General features: G+C 47.5%; 1 protein-coding gene across 3 annotated transcripts in view; it reads left to right on the forward strand.

The window, feature by feature from the left end:
* Nucleotides 1-5,668: 5,668 nt before the first annotated feature.
* Nucleotides 5,669-16,661, forward strand: part of LOC119975426 (apolipoprotein D-like) — a 29,890-nt gene continuing 18,897 nt past the window's right edge. Inside the window, exons 1-2 of one of the 3 annotated variants that reach the window (XM_038815069.1) lie at nucleotides 5,669-5,813; nucleotides 9,139-9,265. In XM_038815069.1, the coding sequence (XP_038670997.1) occupies nucleotides 5,785-5,813; nucleotides 9,139-9,265 (156 nt within the window). In that variant the 5' untranslated portion in view covers nucleotides 5,669-5,784. Of the gene's footprint in view, nucleotides 5,814-6,232; nucleotides 6,415-6,463; nucleotides 6,515-9,138; nucleotides 9,266-16,661 lie in introns of those variants that run through there. The other 2 variants (XM_038815067.1, XM_038815068.1) reach the window with 2 other exon arrangements.

The following is a 16,661-nucleotide window of genomic DNA, read 5'->3' on the forward strand; positions in this document are numbered from 1 at the left end:
CCTCACAAGCAGCGGACCCAGCAGATCTGAAAACTTCTTGTAAAATTCCACCGGGAACCCGTCAGGTCCCGGCGCTTTCCCTGTCTGCATACTCCCCAGCGCCTCCATCAGCTTTTCCAACTCGATTGGGGCCCCCAGACCCTCCACCCGCTCGTCCCCTACTCTTGGGAACTCCAGCCTATCCAGAAAGCGGTCCATCCCGCCCGCCTCCCTAGGGGACACCGCCCGGTACATCCCCTCATAAAAGGATCTGAACACCCCATTGATGTCCCTGCCGCCCCACACCAAGTTCACTCCTGCATCTGTGACTCCCCCTATCTCTCTCGCTACCTCCCGCTTCCGGAGCTGGTGGGCCAGCATCCGACTTGCCTTCTCCCGTACTCGTATACCGCCCCCTGAACCCTCCTCCACTGGGCCTCTGCCTTCCGGGTGGTCAGTATATCAAACTCCGCTTGGCGACTGCGCCGCTTTCTCAGAAGCCCCTCCTCCGGGACATCCGCATACCTCCTATCCACCCTTACCATTTCCTCCACCAGCCTCTCCCTCTCGACCCTCTCCGCCCTCGCCCTGTGTGCCCGAATGGATATAAGCTCCCCTGCCTTCAGCGCTTCCCAAACCACCCCAACTTGCACCCCCCCCGTTGTCATTGGCTTCCAGATACCCCTCTATGCCCCTACGGACCTGCCCTCCTCCTCTGCCAGAAGCCCCACATCTAAACTCCATAGCGGGCGCTGATCCTTCCCCTCCCCCAGCTCCAGGTCCACCAAATGCGGAACATGGTCAGATATGGCTATCGCCGAATACTCCGCCCCCACCACTCTCGGGATTAGCGCCCTGCTGAGAACAAAAAAGTCAATCCGGGAATAAGCCTTGTGGACATGGGAGAAAAAGGAGAACTCCCTACTCCCCGGATTCAAGAACCTCCAAGGGTCTACCCCTCCCATCTGATCCATGAACGCCCTCAGCACCGAGGCCGCCGCTGGCCCCTTACCCGTCCTCGACTTCGAGCGATCCAGAGCCAGATCCAGCACCGTATTAAAGTCCCCACCCAGGGTCAAACCCTCCGTCTCCAGGTCCGGGATCAGGCCCAATATTCGCCGCATGAAGCCCGCATCGTCCCAGTTAGGGGCGTACACATTGACCAGGACCACCCCCATGATTCCTGTTTGTCAGTTATTTATGTAAACATGAGGGCTAATGTTTGGGGGTTGGTGGGAGGATGGGATCGTTGTTATTGTTATGGGGATTGACATTTTTGTTACTGATTATTGTTTATTGTTGGTGGGTGTAAATTTGGGAGAAAATGTGAAAAAGGAGAATAAAAATATTTAAAAATAAACCGAATCAGGGGCCTCCCAGAGTCAGCCATTTCCACCAAAAGGCACGGTCAAGCACTTTCCCAGAGATTGCAGGCCCAGGACCTACCCAGGATGGCTGCCAAACCCACCCACAAAGCTAAACAAAAAAAAGCTCATAGTCATCGTCCGAGAATTAACTCTTGCTAGCGAGGTTGTCCTCACTGAGACTGGTTTTGCATGGTGGGCTAACAGCTGGCTTGTAATGCCAGCAGCGCTGGTTCAATTCCCGTACCGGCCTCCCCAAACAGACGTCGGAATGTGGCGACTAGGGGCTTTTCACAGTAACTTAATTGAAGCCTACTCGTGACAATAAGCGATTATTATTATTATTAACCCCTACCCAGGGTAGAGAACCGAAAAAGAGATATCACTATCCGACTCGGATGCAAAAAGTAAAACAATATCCAACACTCCAACAAAGATCAGGTTCCCACTAGGAGCCATATATTTCCAACAATACTACCTTAAACAATATCCCCGCGAACAATCAACTCCCCATTCACAACCATACATGTGCAAAACACCCCCATCCAATCCCAGGAACCAAAATATAGCAACAAATATATACAAAACACAACATATCCAAACCCCTTCCCACCACCAAACATAACCGTCCCAAAAGAGCCCCATTAACTTGATCCAAGTCCATGGTCTTTAACAAAGACATCAACCCCCTCCACAGTATCAATATAATAGGCCTTTGACTCATAGGTAACCTGCAGCCTCACTGGATACACCAACAAACCACATTCTGTTCTTGTACAATACAGTTTTAGCCTTATTGAAGGCCGCCTGCCTCCTCGCCACTTCCTTTAAGAAATTTTGATAGCTTCTAATGAGGCTCCCTTCCCACCTCGAATCACGGTGCTCCTTGGTCAACTTCAGGACCTGCTCCTTGTCCTGGAAGCTGGGAAATCTTAATGATAACTGCTCACGGCAGTTCATTCACCTGAGGCTTCTACCTGAGTGTTCAATGGGACCTGTCCAATTCTGGAGGGGACACGAGTCCACCATTCCCCATCATCTTCCCAAAGATCTGCAAAATATACGCAGTTAGGATTCGGGCCCTCCACCCCCTTTGCAACTCCACGACTCTGAGGTTTTGTCTCCTCAGGCGCCTCAACCTCTTATCTTTCTCTACCACCGATGAGATCTCGGCCTCCAGTGAGGCTTTTGGTCATTGTGCCTCTACACAGCCTCCTCCACACTGTTCAACACCTCGCCATGCTCCTTCACCACCTCCGAATCCAAATATTTTTCCAATTATTTTCGGATCAGACCAGCGCCTCCTCGATCGACATTCGGAGGTTTTCCTGCCTCACTCTCCATTGCTTCTCAAAACGCTTGTCAAACTCAGTTGCCAGCACCTCAGTCAACATGTCTGACTTGAGCCGCCACCGCCATCTGTTCTCCTGCGGAGGTACGAGAAGCTCCCAAGCCCGTTGACAAATTTTCATCTGCAGGCTTCTTACCCTCAACCCTTTTTAACATTTTTCACAAATAGGCTCCTTTTAGTATATCCACCAGAACATTCCAGGAAGCAGGCAGAAAGGGCCAAAAATATCAAGTGTCCTGATGGGAGCAACCAAGTGCATGATGTGTCTTTACGTGCTGCCCCCAGAAGTCCCACCTCCAGAGTTTCAGTCTTGCCTTCTGATATTCCTTTCTCCTGGATCTCCACCTGCACTCAAACTTCAGCTGCCACGCACACTTTAGCAACGCTAGACAGAGCGCTCCTGTTCCACCACAGTACAGCCTGCAGCACAGAGTCACCAACGTTTGGCTGCCCTCAGTTTGCCAGGCTTCTCTCAAGTCTGGTTTGCTTCAAGTATGCTACCTGTAGCTCTCTCTCATTTTTCCCTGCTCCTGTCATTTATCGTGACTCAATGGAATCTAACTCTGATCTTTGACTTTGTCCCTGCCTGGGACTTTCTCCTGGGAATGCGCCCTGTTCCACTCTTTGATTTTGGACCATCTTCATGTGGGGAGGAGTGCCTGCAGGGACCTTGGGGTGGATATCCTTAAGTCCCTGAAGGCAGCACGACTGGTAGATAAGGTGGTAATGAATATGAAGGCATATGGAACATTTGTCTTCATAGAATATAAGAGCAGTGAGGTTATGATTGAGCTGTCTAAAGTGCTTGTTGGAGGGGCAGCATGGTGGTGCAGTGGTTAGCACTGCTTCCTCACGGCGCCGAGATCCCAGGTTTGATCTCGGCTCTGAGTCACTGTCCATGTGGAGTTTGCATTTTCTCCCTGTGTTTGTGTGGGTTTTGCCCCCACAACCCAAAGATGTGCAGGTTAGTTGGATTGGCCAAGCTAAAATTGGCCCTTAATTGGAAAAAATGAATTGGGTACACTAAAGTTAAAACAAAAAATTAGATGCTTGCTAGGTCACAGCTAGCGTACGAGGTGCAGTTCAGGTTGCCACACACCAGGAAGGATGTGATTGCAACAGAGAGGGTACAGAGGAGATCCACCAGGATGTTGCCTGAGCTGGAGTGTTCAGCTATGAAAAGAGGCTGGTTTGGCTGAGCTCATACTCCCTACAGCAGAGAAGGCTGAGAGGGTCTGATTAAGGGGTACAAAATTATGAAAGACATAGATAGGGTAGATAGGAAGAAACTTTCCCCCTGGATCAATAACCAGGGCCATAGATTTGCAGTAATGGGGAAGAGGTTTCGAGGGGATTTGAGGAAAAAACATTTCACCCAAAGGGTGGTGGGAATCTGGAACTCACTGCCTGAAAGGGTGGCAGCGGCCGGAACCCTCACAACATTTAAAAAGCATTTCGATGAGAACTTGAAATGCCACATCATACTGGTTTAGCATAGTGGGCTAAACAGCTGGCTTGTAATGCAGAACAAGAACAGCAGCGCGGGTTCAATTCCCGTACCGGCCGCCCCGAACATGCGCCGGAATGTGGCCACTAGGGGCTTTTCACAGTAACTTCATTGAAGCCTACTTGTGACAATGAGCGATTATTATATTATTACAAGGCTATGGAAAATGGGATTAGAATATACAGGTGCTTGATGGCCAGCACAGTAAGGATGGGCCATTCAACTTGAAAGTTGGATGGAGAGAGAGAGACAGACAGACAGACAGACAGAGGAGGGACCCACACAGGGTTTTGTTCCTTTAGCACCTCAGTTGCTTGTCTGTTCTGCAGAGAAAGCAGTTGCTCAAAACACACAGATGGTTGGTGTGTCACATTAAATTATCCCTTTAATTGCCCATTGACACAATTATAGTGATGGTTAAGTATATGGCTGTTGGAGTGAAGAAATGTCGAGTCTTTTCTCGACCATGTGAAGTTGTAAAAGTTGCATTTATTCGGAATAGCTCTGTGCACACAGGAGAGGCAAGTTCTCCTGCCAGCTTTAGCTCGCAAAGGTCAGCTCTGATCATAGTCAGAATTTCACGCATAGATATCTAAGGTTCTTTCAGATTGACAACTAGGCAATAAATTCAGTCGGAACAATACAAAGTGATCAGTATGCATATTTTCTGGTCCCTTTAATGGGAAAACGATCAGCTACTACAATGCTTCTTTACAATCTCCTGGATTCTGTTCAACATATTTCTGAACTTCTGGACGGGGTGTTAATGTGTTTTTATTCCCTGCACTGGGCTGGACAATGAATCCCTTACAGACAGGCTGGAGCCATGATTTCTATGATGTGGGTCCCCTTTCTTATTGTAATGTCCTGTGAGATAATTGAATTGTCTCCAGTGCCGATGACTTTTCTTTAAGGTCCAACATTTTAACCCCTTGACTGCTGGTTTTCCCCTTGACCTGTGCTGTTATAATGCTTGAGACATCTTTATTATTACTTTTTTCCATTCTGACACACATATGGCAATTTCTTCCGCTAACAATGGCCACTACCTGGTTTACATGAGATTGTGTCTGAGCACATTCTTTTTAAAGCCAGAGTCCTATTGTCCAAATAATTACATCGAATAGATTGTCTCCTCTGCCCTCCCCCAACAAGTCTGAGTTGCTATGGTAACGTGCGGTTTTACATGCGTGTTGCATCCTGGAGCTCTGGATGTTGATGGGAGAGGCTCCAATTCTTCCCACCGTATGGCTGACCAGGAATCTCTCCCGCGCTTTCCACCTGCCCATTGGAGAGTGTTGGGAGGCTTTGCATGTTGACATTCAACCTGTTTGGCTTCACCTTGAACATCAAGCCCTGAACCTGAACCCGGAGGGTCTGGTTCAGAGTCTGGGACACTACCCACTGCACCATGAGAATGTGGTCTGAATAGAAATTTCGAGGGTTCTGGGGGAAAAGTTGGAGTGTGGAGCTAAATCTGAACAACTCTTTGTTCTTGGCACAGGCCCCAGGGACCTGCTGTAATTCTCGATGACACTCGCTCTGCAGTCCCAGTAGCAGCTGAGCAGCGGGTTGCTGCAGGAATGGAACACCTTATTTACACAATGGGGAGGTGAGATGGAAAAGGTTTAATTTTGGAAGGGACACTGTGGCAGATAATGGACTGGCCATTATTTTAATTGCTGTTTGGGGGTTCTTGCCGTACACAGACTAACCTTTGCCCCTTAAACAACGGACAGCTGTGATTGACTGCAGGCGGGACTTGGGGATGTTTGGGAGCACGGATGAAGGGCCGGAGGAATAAATATCCTTTCAGCAGCACCCTGTGCACAACTGGCTGAAGTGACACTTCCCCAACAAAGATCTAACAAGGGAGGAGGATTCATGCCTTGTAAATACATTCCATGATGTATATAATTCATTAAAATAAAATAAGACATGAGGGAAATGTTGAGTTACAAAGCAGTTTGCTGCGGAGAGCTAGCACCATCTATCTCCAGATGACTGATGTGGACGTGTACATGACTGGGATCTCCCCCGGGAGCGCGAGCTGCCGAGCCCTGTTTGCTAATTGCGATCCAGTTGTTTGGGAAGCGCTGACTCAGATATAAGGAGTGCTTGTGGGGCTGTGCAGCACACACCAGGACACATCAGGTGGAATTCGGGGGCAGTTGCAGAACACATCACCCTTCAAATCTCCACTTTGCTCCAGGGTAAGCTATTGGGAATGACTGCGATGCGGGGGAAGGGAGTTCCTTAAACTGAGAACAGTTATTGTAACAAACCACTTTCTGCATCTCTTGTTAAAATGTGGTAAGTTTGTCGATTTTTCTGCCTATTTTTAACTGAAAAAATAAACAGCCTTCCCTGGAGTGGGGAAACTAGCTGAGGCACCTGGTAACTCCATGGACGAATCGGTTTGCTAATACAGAGAAATTTGCCTGAAATAAATGGGGTTAATTTATGCAAGCTGCATTGAGAGGTGAGCTGGTCAGTGGAAACCGTTTAAACAGAAAAGGGAGGAGAGTTTGGTAAATGTCCTGAGGAACTCACCAGATGGATTGAAGGAGCTAAGCTCCGAAAGCTCGTGATTCCAAATAAACCTGTTGGACTTTAACCTGGTGTTGTAAGACTTCTTATTGAGAATGGTGTGGGCGAGGGAAGTCTGAAAGACGAATAGCAAAGAAGTAAGTCACAAACTCGCCATTTTAAAAAAGTAATGCGTGGCAATTCTTCCAGTCAAATGAATCTCTTCCTTCCTCCAGAATGAACGGAGCTGATTTAAATATGCTAATTATAAAAGCAAATTTCTGCGGATGCTGGAATCTAAAACAAAAACAGAAAATACTGGACAACCTCAGCAGGTCTTACAGCATCTGTGTGGAGAGAGGGGGGAGCTCACGTTTCGAGTCTGGGTGAATCTTTGTCAAATATGCAGATTGCTTGATCAAACCATTGTTTTATTGGCATTTTCCATATTTACAAACAATCGTGTGTGTATGTACACGTTTTTCTTACCCATGTTAATTTACTTTATTGTACAGAAAGGTTTATCCTGCCTTTCCTTCAATTAGCTTTATATAGATTTTGCCGCCTTCTGCTTCAGCCTGTGGTCCCTTCTATTTCCCCCCTTCTGCTCTCCCTGTTCCCCCCTTCCCCTCCCTTGCATACTCCCCTGTTCCCCCCTCCCCTCCCCCCCCCCCCACTCCCCCCCTCCCCGGCGACTTCAACTGTGTTTGCTTTTGTGTTTGGGGACAGGGAGTTTACCCTCCCTCCTATCTCTTCTCTTTTGTGGCTTTCTGACCTTCCCTCTATCTTCTCCTCCCTCCCTTTGCTGCAGAGTCCCCACCCTACCTCTGTCCCCAGCTTGTCCTCCCATTTTTGTCTGGTCTCATCCAGTGATGTCCGAGTTCCGTCCAATATCTGTTCATCTATTTTCCCACATAGTCCCCCCTCCTTGCTGATTGTGCCTATCAGGTCCTCTAATAGTGTGGTTTCTGGGGCCCTGGGGTACCCGACTGTCTCCTTGCATAGGAAGTGTTTTATTTGAAGGTGCCTCATTTCCTGTTCTTTTGTTAGTTTCCACCTCCTCGTCAGTTCATCAGGTGTCGCCAATCTGTGCGCAACGTAAAGTCCTGACCATCAGTGTGCCCCCATCTTGTCACCATCTTTTGAAGGTGGTGTCTAGCATGGCGGGGGGTGGGGGGTGGGGGGGGGGGGGAATTTGTGATTGCTGCAGTTGGGGGCCATGGGGGACTTCTCAGTTAGCCCAAAGGGTTGGCTCAGTTGGACCCACGTTCTCAGTATGGCTGCTACCACAGGGCTCATTGTGTATCTTGTTGAGTGGGATGGCAGTGCTGCTGTCGCCAGGGCCCGGAGGGTCGTTTCTTGGCAGGAGGTCTCCTCCATCTGTATCCACTCTGAGTTGGGATCAAACCATTGTTAAGCAATAAAACATAGAACATAGAACAGTACAGCACAGAACAGGCCCTTCGGCCCTCGATGTTGTGCCGAGCAATGATCACCCTACTCAAACCCACGTATCCACCCTATACCCGTAACCCAACAACCCCCCCCCCCCCCCCTTAACCTTACTTTTTTTTAGGACACTACGGGCAATTTAGCATGGCCAATCCACCTAACCCGCACATCTTTGGACTGTGGGAGGAAACCGGAGCACCCGGAGGAAAACAACCCAGACACGGGGAGGACGTGCAGACTCCGCACAGACAGTGACCCAGCCGGGAATCGAACCTGGGACCCTGGAGCTGTGAAGCATTGATGCTAACCACCATGCTACCGTGCTGCCCACAATGATAATTCCCATCTCCTCAGCTCTGTAGTTTCCGTGTTTTCATCAGGAGGGGGAAAGCAGACCAGTAGTTTGTTGACAACTCATTGTTAGAGTTGGGATAAAGGGTGTCCCAAAGGCTGAGGTGCTTGAAAAGAGATACTCGAATTTCGCTCGCACACTGTATGGTGCCTCCCCCACCCCCGCCTTCAACCCTGGCAAGATATTGGGAAGGAGGGGAGGAAATCCAGGTGCCACCTTTAGGGTGAGGTGAAGAGGCGCTGCTGAATAAATCAGACCAGTGTCTTTTTCATTGAGAAGAATGCACAGTTAGAGAAGGGACCAACAGGAAGGAGTGGAAAACTGAAGAAAGCCTGTGTGTCCTTGAGTCCAATCAAGAGTGAGAATGCCTGGAATATCCACGTTTAAAAACATTCCTTTTTAAAACGTATGCTCTCTTATATATAAAGATGCACCTTCACGATGCATCTCACAAGCTTTTAAAAGTGATTTCCCTCTCTCCAATATTTTAAAGAGATGCTTCTGTTTTCTCTCTATCTGCCATTCACAAATGCCTCTCTTCTCCAGAATGCCAGAATTAGAGTGATGAATTTGAGAAATATAATAGAGCCTCTTTTTTTCTCAGATCCTCCCAAGACGGCAACATGCAGGGGCGACTGCTGATGCTGTTAGTTTTTTCCATTTGTTTCACCAGAGGAAGTTTCAGGTCATGCCCAACTATTCCAGTACAGAAGAATTTCACTCTGTCAGAGGTTAGTAACGTGAAGTACAGACGTTATGTGGTATCGCCAATCCTGTCATCAATAAATATTCCCTACAGCTTTTACAAATCGTAATAAACGGCACTTACTGAGAAGACCGGACAGCACGGTGCTTGCAGTAACTTCATTGCAGTGTTAATGTAAACCTAATTGTGACAATAATCAAGATTATTATTATTATCTGAGTATTGGATTTTAACCCTAGCCTTGCCTGAGGAAATCAATTCTCTTCTCCTGGAAGTTAACAGAAATCTTGGGTGCGATTCTCCGTTACCGACACCGAAATTGGGAAATGTGATTGGTTGGAGAATCGCTTCCGATGCCAAATTTGCAGGCGTCGATTTGACGCCAAATCAAGATTCTCCATCACCTCGAAAACGGCGTCAATACGATTCACTCCGCACATAGTGTAGACGCCGTTTGCATATCATTTGTGGGCCCGACCTGATGTTCTCTAGGGCCTCCGTGATTCTCCACCTCCGAGTTCCCAACGCTGTGGTTCACTTGTGCTTTTAAAAATCGTGAAACCAGCATGGCGGCTGAGGGAGAGAGAGGGGGCATGGAAGGTTACAACATCGTCATAGTTTGCTGACAGTTGTGCCGCTGGCCAGGGAGCTTCTGCCAGGGTCGGGGGGAGAGCTCGATTCTGGGTCTGGTTACGCGAAATTCGAATAGGGAGTCCATATTGCACACTGTGATTAACAAATATTCTGAAGCGTCGGCATCTATCAACTGGATGATGGCAACATTTGCACCAAAGGTAATAACAAAGAACAAAGAACAAAGAAAATTACAGCACAGGAACAGGCCCTTCGGCCCTCCCAGTCTGCGCCGATCCAGATCCTTTATCTAAACCTGTCTCCTATTTTCCAAGGTCTACTTCCCTCTGTTCCCGCCCATTCATATACCTGTCTAGATGCTTCTTAAATGATGCTATCGTGCCCGCCTCTACCATCTCCGCTGGTAAAGCGTTCCAGGCACCCACCACCCTCTGCGTAAAAAACTTTCTACGCACATCTCCCTTAAACTTTCCCCCTCTCACCTTGAAATCATGACCCCTTGTAACTGACACCCCCACTCTTGGGAAAAGCTTGTTTCTGTCCACCCTGTCCATGCCTCTCATAATTTTGTAGACCTCAATCAGGTCCCCCCTCAACCTCCGTCTTTCCAACGAAAACAATCCTAATCTACTCAACCTTTCTTCATAGCTAGCACCCTCCATACCAGGCAACATCCTGGTGAACCTCCTCTGCACCCTCTCCAAGGCATCCACATCCTTCTGGTAATGTGGCGACCAGAACTGCATGCAGTATTCCAAATGTGGCCGAACCAAAGTCCTATACAACTGTAACATGACCTGCCAACTCTTGTACTCAATACCCCGTCTGATGAAGGCAAGCATGCTGTATGCCTTCTTGACCACTCTATCAACCTGCGTTGCCACCTTCAGGGTACAGTGGACCTGAACTCCCAGATCTCTCTGCACATCAATTTTCCCCAAGACCCTTCCATTGACCATATAGTCCGCTCTTGAATTTGATCTTCCAAAATGCATTACCTCGCATTTGCCTGGATTGAACTCCATCTGCCATTTCTCTGCCCAACTCTCCAATCTATCTATATTTTGTTGTATTCTCTGACAGTCCTCCTCGCTATCTGCAACTCCACCAATCTTAGTATCATCTGCAAATTTGCTAATCAGACCACCTATACCTTCCTCCAGGTCATTTATGTAGATCACAAACAACAGTGGTCCGAGCACGGATCCCTGTGGAACACCACTAGTCACCCTTCTCCATTTTGAGACACTCCCTTCCACCACTACTCTCTGTCTCCTGTTGCCCAGCCAGTTCTTTATCCATCTAGCTAGTACAACCTGAACCCCATACGACTTCACTTTTTCCATCAACCTGCCATGGGAAACCTTATCAAACGCCTTACTAAAGTCCATGTATACGACATCTACAGCCCTTCCCTCATCAATTAACTTTGTCACTTCCTCAAAGAATTTTATTAGGTTTGTAAGACATGACCTTCCCTGCACAAAACCATGATGCCTATCACTGATAAGTCTATTTTCTTCCAGATGTGGATAGATCCTATCCCTCAGTATCTTCTCCAACAGTTTGCCTACCACTGACGTCAAGCTCACAGGTCTATAATTCCCTGGATTATCCCTGCTACCCTTCTTAAACAAAGGGACAACATTAGCAATTCTCCAGTCTTCCGGGACCTCACACGTGCTCAAGGATGCTGCAAAGATATCTGTTAAGGCCCCAGCTATTTCGACCCTCGCTTCCCTCAGTAACCTGGGCTAGATCCCATCCGGTCCTGTGGACTTGTCCACCTTAATGTCTTTTAGAATACCCAAAACTTCCCCCTTCCGTATGACAACTTGACCGAGAGTATTTAAACATCCATCCCTAGCCTCAACATCCGTCTTGTCCCTCTCCTTTGTGAATACCGATGCAAAGTACTCATTAAGAATCTCACCCATTTCCTCTGAGTCCACGCATAAATTCCCTCTTTTGTCTTTAAGTGGGCCAATCCTTTCTCTAGTTACCCTCTTGCTCCTTACATACGAATAAAATGCTTTGGGATTTTCCTTAACCCTGTTAGCCAAAGATATTTCATGACCCCTTTTAGCCCTCTTTATTGCGCGTTTGAGATTCGTCCTACTTTCCGGATATTCCTCCAAAGCTTCATCAGTTTTGAGTCGCCTCGATCCTATGAATGCTTCCTTTTTCATCTTAGCTAGTCTCACAATTTCACCCGTCATCCATGGTTCCCTAATCTTGCCATTTCTATCTCTCATTTTCACAGGGACATGTCTGTCCTGCACTCTAATCAACCTTTCCTCAAAAGACTTCCACATTTCAAATTTGGATTTACCCTTAAACAGCTGTTCCCAATCCACATTCCCTAGCTCCTGCCGAATTTTGTTATACTCTGCTTTTCCCCAATTTAGTACTCTTCCTTTCGGACCCCTCTTGTCCTTGTCCATGAGTATTCTAAAACTTATGGAATTGTGATCGCTATTCCCAAAGTAATCACCGACTGAAACATCAACCACCTGGCCGGGATCATTCCCCAATACCAGGTCCAATATGTTGAAGATTTTTCCAAGCACGCCATATGATTAGTTCAGAGTCATTGCTAAACATTAAAATGTGTTGTCATACGGAAGTTATATCCACAGCAAGTGATGACCCAATCAATATCCATATCTAATTATAAATGTGAGAATATAAATTGCAAGACTCTGCCATGTCATCAGATAACCACTTTGAGGGAGATAGTTCAAATTGAGATGTGTTTGTTTGCAGATTCTGCTGTAAATTGTGTAGCCATGTTATAGTTTCTTTTTTGAGAGGGCTAAGGTGGTTCTTCGTCTTCACTGAGAATTATTGTTCAACGAACAGTGTCCTTGATATCTTTCTATGATTACACAGCATAACTGATTTCTTATTAGTGGGTGCTAAATGACTCACTGATGCCTTAATACCACTCACTTAGAAACTGTCTAACTGTCAAAGCCAACCTTTTCCCTAAGCAAAACAATGCACATAGGAATAATACAAATAATTTTATCTTAACACAATGCAATAAGCAGTAAGACTAAAGAGAATCTGTGATTCTGTGAAATTAATTCTCTTTGTTTCAGGTCACATGAGTTCTCTTGACAGTAAGGAATCCACAGTTTTTTTTAAATGAAAACAATTTGAAATAAAAATTACCTCACTTGCATTGTTTAATTTAACAATTGTTACGATATTCGGTATTTGGAAAAATTAGCAGCATTCATTAATGCAATTTTTCAGTATATAATTGTCTTTTTGGAGAGAAGATGAGGTGCAAGATTATGTGTTAATGTATTATGCACTGCACATCAATTGTGAGCTTAGTGTTATTGTGGAAAAGTGAAGAAACAAATGATGCCCATTTCAGAGCTGGGTGATTAATTCTTTACTCATTTTATGCATCCTTCAATCTGGTGAAATGCACATTGTTCCCATCATTACATGACTCCATGAGTTTTGTTCTTTGACTTCTCGAGGACAGAACATCCATCGATTCCTTTGCAAAACAAGTGAGGCAGCTGAGGTAGGATATCCCCAGGCTAAGAGTTCCTGCTTCTCAGGCTGGAAGGAGGCTTGGTGTGGTTGTGATAACTGGTATGTCAAATCATTGGCCACGTACCAAACTCCATAAGACCATATGTGGGCCCCACCAATAAGGGCAAGGCAAGTGAGTTGGATCCCTCAATAATTTTAGACTGGGGGAAACATTGATAAAATGGACAGTTTTCTTGTGGGTCATGAATCATAGAACATAGAACATTACAGCACAGTACAGGCCCTTCGGCCCTCGATGTTGCACTGACCTGTGAAACCCCTCTAAAGCCTATCGACACTATTCCCTTATTGTCCATGTGTCTATTCAATGACCATTTGAATGCGTTTAGTGTTGGCGAGTCCACTACTGTTGCAGGCAGGGCATTCCACGCCCTTACTACTCTCTGAGTAAAGAATCTACCTCTGACATTTCTCCTATATCTATCTCCCCTCAATTTAAAGCTATGTCCCCTCGTACTCGACATCACCATCCGAGGAAAAAGGCTCTCAACGTCCACCCTATCTAATCCTCTGATCATCTTGTATGCCTCAATTAAGTCACCTCTTAACCTTCTTCTCTCTAACAAAAACAGCCTCAAGTCCTTCAGCCTTTCCTCAAAAGATCTTCCCTCCATACCAGGCAACATCCTTGTAAATCTCCTCTGTAACCCTTTCCAATGCTTCCACATCCTTCCTATAATGCGGCGACCAGAACAGCACGCAATACTCCAAATCCAGCCGCACCAGAGTTTTGTACAACTGCAACATGACCTCATGGCTCCGAGACTGAATTCCTCTGCCAATAAAAGCTAACACACCGTACGCCTTCTTAACAACCCTCTCAACCTGGGTGGCATCTTTCAGGGATCTATGTACATGGACACCGAGATCTCTCTGCTCATCCACACTACCAAGAATCTTACCATTAGCCCAGTACTCTGTCTTCCTGTTATTCCTTCCAAAATGAATTACCTCACACTTTTCTGCATTAAACTCCACTTGTCACCTCTCAGCCCAGCTCTGCAGCTTATCTATGTCCCTCTGTAACTTGTAACATCCTTCCGCACTGTCCACAACTCCACCGACTTTGTGTCATCTGCAAATTTACTCACCCATCCTTCTACGCCCTCCTCCAGGTCATTTATAAAAATGACAAACAGCAGTGGCCCCAAAACAGATCCTTGTGGTACACCACTAGTAACTGGACTCCAGGCTGAACATTTCCCATCAATCACCACCCTTTGTCTTCTGTCAGCTAGCCAATTTCTGATCCAAACTGCTAAATCACCCTGAATCCCATGCCTCTGTATTTTCTGCAATAGCCTACTGTGGGGAACCTTATCAAACGCTTTACTGAAATCCATATACAACACATCAACTGCTTTACCCTCATCCACCTGTTTGGTCACCTTCTCAAAGAACTCAATAAAGTTTGTGAGGCACGACCTACCCTTCATAAAACCATATTGACTATCTCTAATCAAATTATTCTTTTCCAGATGATTATACATCCTATCTCTTATAAACCTTTCCAAAACTTTGCCCACAACAGAAGTAAGGCTCACTGTTCTATAGCTACCAGGGTTGTCTCTACTCCCCTTCTTGAACAAGGGGACAACATTTGCTACCCTCCAGTCTTCTGGCACTATTCCTGTAGACAAAGATGACTTAAAGATCCAAGCCAAAGGCTCAGCAAACTCCTCCCTAGCTTCCCGGAGAATCCTAGGATAAATCCCATCCGGCCCAGGGACTTATCTATTTTCACTCTTTCCAGAATTGCTAACACCTCCTCCTTATGAACCTCAAGCCCTTCTAGTCTAGTGAGTTGGCAGATTTTCAGATGACTTGGGCCAACCCTTCCCACACTGTCAGATTACAATAAGGCCATAAGACATAGGAGCAGAATTAGGCCATCTGCGTAAAGTGACACTTGGTGCTCCTCCCCACCCCGCACCAGACCCCTCCAATTCCTCGACTCCCTCAACGCCATGGCCAGGGGCTCAATTGCCAATGCAAAGAGCAAGGGGGACAGGGGACACCCCTGTCTCATCCCTCGGTGCAACCGAAGGTACTCCAATCTCCTCCTATTCGTGGCTACGCTTCGCCATCGGGGCCTCATATAACAGCCTCACCCAACTGACAAACCCCTCTCCGAACCCAAACTTTTCCAGCACCTTTCACAAGTACCCCCACTCGACCCTATCAAAGGCCTTCTCCGCGTCTAATGCCACCACTATCTCGGCCTCCCCTTCTACCGTCGGCATCATTATTCAGAAGCCGACGGATATTGGTGTTCAGCTGCATTCCCTTCACAAACCCCGTCTGGTCCTCATGAATGACCCCGGGCACACAGTCCCCTATCCTTGTGGCCAAGAGCTTCGCCAACAGCTTGGCATCCACATTTAACAGCCTATATGATCCACACTGCAGGGGATCCTTGTCCCGTTTAAGGATTAAGGAAATCAGCGCCCGTGACATAGTCGGGGACAAAGCCCCCCCCTCCCTTGCCTCGTTAAAGGTCCTAACCAACAGGGGGCCCAGCAGGTCTGCGTACATTTTATAAAGTTCGACCGGAAACCCATCCGGCCCCGGCGCCTTCTCCGACTGCATTCTGCCAATCCCAGTAACCAGCTCCTCCAGCTCAGTCGGCGCCCCCAGCCCCTCCACCTGCCCCTCCTCCACCTTCGGAAATCTCAGCCTGTCCAAAAAACGCCCCCCCCCCACCTCCTCCACCGGGGGTTCAGACCAGTACAATTCCCCATAAAAGTCCCTGAAGACCCCATTAATGTCCACCCCACTTCGCACCACATTTCCTCCCCTATCCTTCACTCCACCAATCTCCCTGGCCGCGTCCCGCTTACGGAGCTGATGAGCCAGCATCCTACTCGCCTTCTCCCCATATTCGTACACCGCTCCCTGTGCCTTCCTCCACTGAGCTTCCGCCTTTCTGGTGGTCAGTAAGTCGAACTTGGCCTGAAGATTACGCCTCTCCCCCAGCAATCCCTCCTCCGGAGCCTCCGCGTATCTCCTGTCCACCCTCACCATCTCCCCCACCAACCTCTCCCTCTCTCTTTGCTCTCCCCTCTCCCTATGGGCTCGGATGGAACTCAACTCCCCTCTAATCACCGCCTTCAATGCCTCCCAAACCGTCCCTACCCGACCTCCCCATTATCATTGGCCTCTAAGTACCTCTTGATACACCCCCGAACCCGCCCGCCCATCTCCTCATCCGCCAGCAGCCCCACCTCCAGGCGCCAGAGCGGGCGCTGGTC

Source organism: Scyliorhinus canicula, chromosome 13, assembly GCF_902713615.1.
Source record: "Scyliorhinus canicula chromosome 13, sScyCan1.1, whole genome shotgun sequence".
Classification (NCBI taxonomy): domain Eukaryota; kingdom Metazoa; phylum Chordata; class Chondrichthyes; order Carcharhiniformes; family Scyliorhinidae; genus Scyliorhinus; species Scyliorhinus canicula.